We start from the raw sequence: 6,000 nt of genomic DNA, 5'->3' as shown, positions 1-6,000 counted from the left end.
CAGAGGGTTGGCAGAATGGCGGGAGATTATGAGGGGACAGAGGGAGCATCGGGTGTCGCTCTATGCCGATGACCTCTTGCTGTATGTATCGGATCCGTTGGAGAGTATGGGAAGGATTATGGGCCTGCTGGAAAGGTTTGGAGGGCTCTCGGAGTACAAGCTGAATGTAGGGAAAAGCGAGGTAATCCCGATGAATGAGCTGGCAGAGCGGGTTAATTTAGGGGGGAGATGCCATTTACGGTTGCAAGGAATAGATTTAGGTATTTGGGGATTCAGGTAGCAAGGGAATGGACAGGGCTCCATAAGTGGAACTTAACAAAGCTGGTGGAGGAGACCAGGGAGGATCTTAAGAGGTGGGATACATTGCACTTAATGTTGGCAGGGAGGGTCCAAGCGGTGAAAATGAATATTCTGCTGGGGTTCTTGTTTATCTTTCAAGCTTTCCCAACCTTTATACCAAAGGCCTTTTTTCGGAAAGTGAACATGATCATTTCAGACTTTGTATGGGTGGGGAAGTGTGCCAAGGGTGGGGAGGACCCTGCTCCAGAGGCAGAGGCAGCAGAGGGATTGACGTTGCAGAACTTGCTTCATTATTATTGGACAGCAAATGCAGACAAGGTGGGGCAGTGGTGGAAAGGAGAAGGGGTAGAGTGGGTTAGGATGGAGGAGGAATCTTGCAAGGGGTCTAGTTTGAGGGCTACGGCGACAGCAGCATTGCTAATGGCTCCAAGTAAGTATTCAGGGAGCCTGGTGGTGCAGTCCACAGTGAAGATATGGAATCAGCTGAGGAAGCATTTTAGGGTGGACAAGGTGAGGGATCTGTATTTGGAGGAAGGGTTCGCCGGTCTGCAGGAGCTAAGGGAGAGGATAGAGCTGCAGAGGGGAGTGAGTTCAGGTATCTGCAAGTTAGGGACTGTGCTCGAAAAGGTCTGGAGGGGGAGCAAGGAGGCGATCAAGGAGAAGAGAGCGGAGTTGGGAGGGGAGATCAATTGGGGAATATGGAGTGAGGCACTGTCGGGTAAACAGGACCTTCTCTTGTGCAAGGATGATACAGTTTAAGGTGGTGGACAGGATGCTTATGACTTGGTGAGAATGAGTGGGTTTTTTCAGGGGGTAGCAGATGAGTGTGAAAGGTGTGGGCGGGGGCCAGCGAATCATGTGCACGTCTTTTGGGGTTGTGAAAAATTCTGGGCAGTGGTGTTCACGGTTTTAGCCAGGATAGTGGAGGAGGAGGTGGGCCCGGAACCTTTGGTGGCGATATATAGGGTTTCAGAGAAGCCGGGGCACATGGAGAGGTGGAAGGTAGATGTCTTGGCCTTCGCCTCTCTGATTGCAAGGCGGCGGATTTTGCTGGAGTAGCGGTCGGCATCGCCATTGGGGGTAACGGCTTAGTCGGGTGACCCAAATTACTTCCTATGATTCGAGGAGATGAAGTATGAGTTAAGGGGCTCTTGTATAGTTGATCATTGGGAAGTATGTTTCCCGGGGTGTTTATTCACTGCAACCTGTTTTGATACATGTTTGTAATAAAATGAAGGTGGCAGATGTACTTAATTAGCACCTTAGTTAACACCTTAAACAATTGTGCGCAATTTGCACAATGGTTGCAGTTAATTTCATCTCTGACTATCCCAAAGAGTTATGGGTGTTAAAACAAATATCTTATGACTTCCAGTGGTAGCCATGGAGTGAGTGGTCGCACATTGGATGGCTGCTGCCTGAGGTTGGATTCTTAGGTCCTTTTCACCCGCTTTGTGGGGTGTTACTCAGGTGGAAATCGTAGGAACATTGAGAACTAGTGATTCTCCTTCGGTGGAGAATGTCTTAAAGCCTACCAAACGAGTAGTGCCACAAACAAAGGGAAACAGTCAGACCAGGAGGACTCTCGAAGTGCAACAGGGGTAAAGGTGGCAGAGAGCTCTGTGACATCATTGTCCACACAATGGTCGACGGAGCAACAAATGGGAGTTTTGGCGGCTGAATTCCAGCAGCAGAGGAAGGCAGCCTCAGAAGACTTGGCTACAGTGGTAGAGTCAATCGTGGCTGCCTGAAAGCGAGTGGAGCAGAGGCACAGAATACATCGCTCCGGAAGGTCGAGGAGTCAGTGGCTGACTGCGAGGATGTCATTGAAGGTGGAGAACCAGGGATAAGGTGGACAACCTGGAGAATCGCTGAAGAAGGCAGAATCTCAGGATCGTGGTGCTGCCTGAAAGGATTGGGGGAACAACAGGCCACAAAGTAGATGGCTAGGATGTGAAGGGCAAACATTGTGTGGCTACATCGATACCTGGACACAAAGAAAATCCTACGTTGGACAAAGGAGATGAGAGAGTGCACCTGGGAAGGACATGCTGCCCACATCCATCAGATCCTAGGAGCGGAGCTGGCTAAGCGGTAGACCAAGTTCAATAGTGTTACGGCGACCCTATTCAGGAATAAAGAAAGGTTTGGGATCTTGTGTCCTGCTCATTTATGGGTAACTTGGACAGTAACACTATTTTATTACACCGGAGGAGGCAAGTAAGTTCCTTAGAGATCATGGACTGGGGGATATTTGAGAACAATGAAACTTGGGTCGATTCATCTGTGAGACAGACTGGATATGCTGTACGCGGGGAGGAAGGGGAACGGTTTACGTTCGTGCCATGTTATGTTTGGCTTTGTTTATATTGCCTACTGAGTTTAGTTAGTTATCTGCATTAAGGCAGAAATGTTGTAACTTTTGACCCTCCAAGCTTTGGATGTGTATTAAAATGTGGGGTCTTTGGTGGACACCACAGAAGAGGGGAGGGAGGAGCTTGGGAGGACACAGAAGTTGGGTGGGGCAGTGGGAGCAGCAGAATGTTTTGGGAGGGAAGCTGTTGCCTCAGCTGGGGGGGGTCACCTCTAGCAGGAGTTAATGGAATTGTACTGGGGTGGGAGTGGGTAGGGGGTGGTCTTCTTTGTTTCTGATGGAGGGGGAGGGGAGGAGAACAGTAGGGTGTTTGGGTTTGGGTAAGGAATGAGTTGGTCAATGAGGGAGAGCTCCCGCCCACATTATCTCAGGTTTAAATTTTGCTTATGTTATAAAAGGACCCAGAGGAATGTGGATCGTACCACCCAATACTGCTGTTAAATATGGATGCAAAGCTGCTGCCGGAGGTGCTGGCAATGCGTAAAAAGGATGGATGAGACTCATGTAGAGGGACGAGTTTGAGGGTACTGCTACTGGCACCTCTTCAATTCTCGCCGGCCAGGAACACCACAAGCCCGGTCGTTAAAGGTACGGAATCTATGCCGGAAGCATTTTAAGATGGAAAGTATGTGACTGTGAGCGGTCTGTGCACAGGTTTATTCTGGCAGGCCTGGATTCCACGATCTGTGGGTGAAAGTGGCTCCAGGCCAGTGGGCATTCCTCTGCGAGGTGGAGATTGTTAACTGACTTCATGGGCTGAGATGGAGGGGGCTTGGGTATCTGGAGGGTGGTTTGTGAAGGATGTTTACTGGTGCTGTTTTTCTATTTTTCAGTAAATAATTGAAAACGCCTCGAATAAAAATATTTTTTTAAAAACCCATATAATGGCAACAGGAACACAATAATTCCTTCCTTCTCATGGAAAAAAATGTTCTCAACCAGGCCTGGCAGTGTGAAATCGGTAATACATCTATAGGGGCTGGTTTAGCTCACCAGGCTAAATCGCTGGCTTTTAAAGCAGACCAAGCAGGCCAGCAGCACGGTTCGATTCCCGTACCAGCCTCCCCGGACAGGCGCCGGAATGTGGCGACTAGGGGCTTTTCACAGTAACTTCATTGAAGCCTACTCGTGACAATAAGCGAATTTCATTTCATTTCAAGGTTTCATTGTAAATAGTTTAAATGTGGTAGTTCACATGGGACAGGCACAAAAGGGAACGTGATTCCTTCTGGACTGAACAAGTGTTAATACAGGGTCATCACATGGTACAAAAATAATTGGTTATAAATGCTTTCAGTACTCACTTCAACGCTGCAAGCCAAAACAGCATTGTCAGCCAAATTCTGCAGCTACAATAGAAGGCTTTCATGTTGTTTTTAAAAAGTAAGTTCCTCTGACTGCAGCAGAACAATCCAAAAATCCAATCCATCTGCACACAGCACAGCATCTATTTGCTGGGCTGATGAATCAAGTACATTGACCTTGTAAAGAAACACTCCAAAGCCCAAGATCGCAATGTTTATAATCCCTCACTTACCTGGAGTGCTTATAGAGTCTGCGAGGTCTGTTGTGAGATCGCCGATCCCAATTTTCTGGATCACTAGAATTACTATCATAAGGGTATGGCCGTGCAGCCATCCCACTCTAAGGGCCTCCGCTTTGCCAATGCCTTTAGTTCACACACAAGGCATTCATAACCTACAAGAAAGTATATATTCTATTACTGCAAATATTTTCAAACCTAAACATTTTAAATTTTACATTAGTCAAAGGCTGAATAAGGTTGCTAAAAGTGACCTTTTATGACCGTGATCGTAATGCATTTGACGTGACAAATCACTTAAGTCAATTCTACAATGTTTATCTTCCCAATAATCTTTTCCACCACTATATAGCAAACTAATGCCAAATATCTCCTTTCCTTCGCAGCTTCAATTTTTTCAATGTTTATATGGCAGCTCCACTTCAGTCTTTACCCTTCTAGCATTTTCCTTGTAGTCTACCCAGTGTCCGTTCCTTCTAAGAATATTAGGACGATGGAAATAGCAGAAGTAGGCCACACAGCTCTCAAGCCTGCTCCATAATGACCTCAACATTGTAAATCTTGGAATCACAATAGTGATCAATTTCCCACTGTTACAATATATGGGGTTTATACGATTATGTTTGTGACAGCGTCAAGTTGGTTGCAGCACAGGTGTTGCTCTGTCTGACAAACCGAGGACTTTGCATATGCAAAAATAAGATCTACAGTGCCACCACTGGCAGCAGAGTGGTAGATTTATAGAGGTGGTGCTGAGTGCCTTCTTGAACAGCTGTCATTTTCAAACTCAGGGTGACATGCAGGTGTCAGGAGGGTCGTGGAGTGATCGGGAGTGCAGTGCCCAACGGCCACGACCAGCTTTCAAAAATGCCAGCCGCGACTGGCTTTCAAGAATGCTGGCCGTCCCACACATGCATGCCTCCTCAGCCGGATGTAGCTGTGCAGGTTCAGAGTCCAGCGTGCAGACCTCCTCTTTCGTGTCAGCGCGCTGTCCCAGGAGCAGATTTTTTTTTTTTTTAATGTTTTAATTGACTAGTCTTCTCACTAGAAGTGGTGACAGAGAGGTCAGTGCCCAGTACACTGACCTCATGAACTCTGGGCACAAAATTACTGAGGAGAGTTTCCTTTGTTTTGTTGCTGCCAGCAAGCAAGCAAGCAACAGGACTGTGTGAAGAACTGAATGTGAAGAACTGAAGATGGATCATTTTGGACCAAGAAAGAAAGAGGGCCAGAGATACAAACAGGCCAGGATCTCACAACTGAATCTGGAGAGAGTTTCGCAGGAGAGTGCACGACAGGATAAAGTAATGACAGTGTGAGCTCTAGGACCTCTCATGAACAACCCATACAAAAATGTATCATTGAATGACAAAGCAAGTGAGATCATGAGGACCAATCAGGCTTACCTGTCGCATTAAAGTTAAGCAAAAATGATGGGTCGTGAAGTTCGGGTGGCATGGGTCGCGAAGATCGCCCAGTTGATAAAACTGGGTCCCCGGAATGGTACATGCTGTTCCCATTGTGTACTGATGAGATGGGGTGCTGATCAAATGGGCTGCTTGGTCTTGAGTGCTGTTGGAGGTACTTGTCTTGGCAAATGGAAAGTAGTTCATGACAATCCTGATTTCAACCTTGCAGATGCTGGAACAGGCTTTGGGGAATCAGGAGTCATGTTCCCACTAACCACTTCCATCCATGTGTGGAACTATTTTTATGTGTGCCTACATCAGAGTCATGTGTGCCACAGAAAAAAAAATTGTATTTTCTAAAGGTTTTTTTCTAA

At 47.0% G+C, this 6,000-nt stretch overlaps 1 protein-coding gene across 3 annotated transcripts in view; it reads right to left on the bottom strand.

Annotated features, from left to right (window-relative positions):
• The window catches only part of btbd10b (BTB (POZ) domain containing 10b), an 86,670-nt gene that overhangs the window by 59,626 nt on the left and 21,044 nt on the right, over positions 1 to 6,000 (bottom strand). For 2 of the 3 annotated variants that reach the window (XM_038807927.1, XM_038807928.1), the window contains one exon: positions 4,212 to 4,372. The exons of the other annotated variant lie outside the window; for it this stretch is intronic. In XM_038807927.1, the coding sequence (XP_038663855.1) occupies positions 4,212 to 4,312 (101 nt within the window). In that variant the 5' untranslated portion in view covers positions 4,313 to 4,372. The remainder of the gene's footprint in view (positions 1 to 4,211; positions 4,373 to 6,000) is intronic. 3 annotated transcript variants of the gene reach the window in all.

This window comes from Scyliorhinus canicula, chromosome 9 (genome assembly GCF_902713615.1).
Source record: "Scyliorhinus canicula chromosome 9, sScyCan1.1, whole genome shotgun sequence".
Lineage (NCBI taxonomy): Eukaryota > Metazoa > Chordata > Chondrichthyes > Carcharhiniformes > Scyliorhinidae > Scyliorhinus > Scyliorhinus canicula.
The sequence above is the reverse complement of the archived record's forward strand: the minus strand, read 5'-3'. Positions and strand labels throughout refer to the sequence as shown.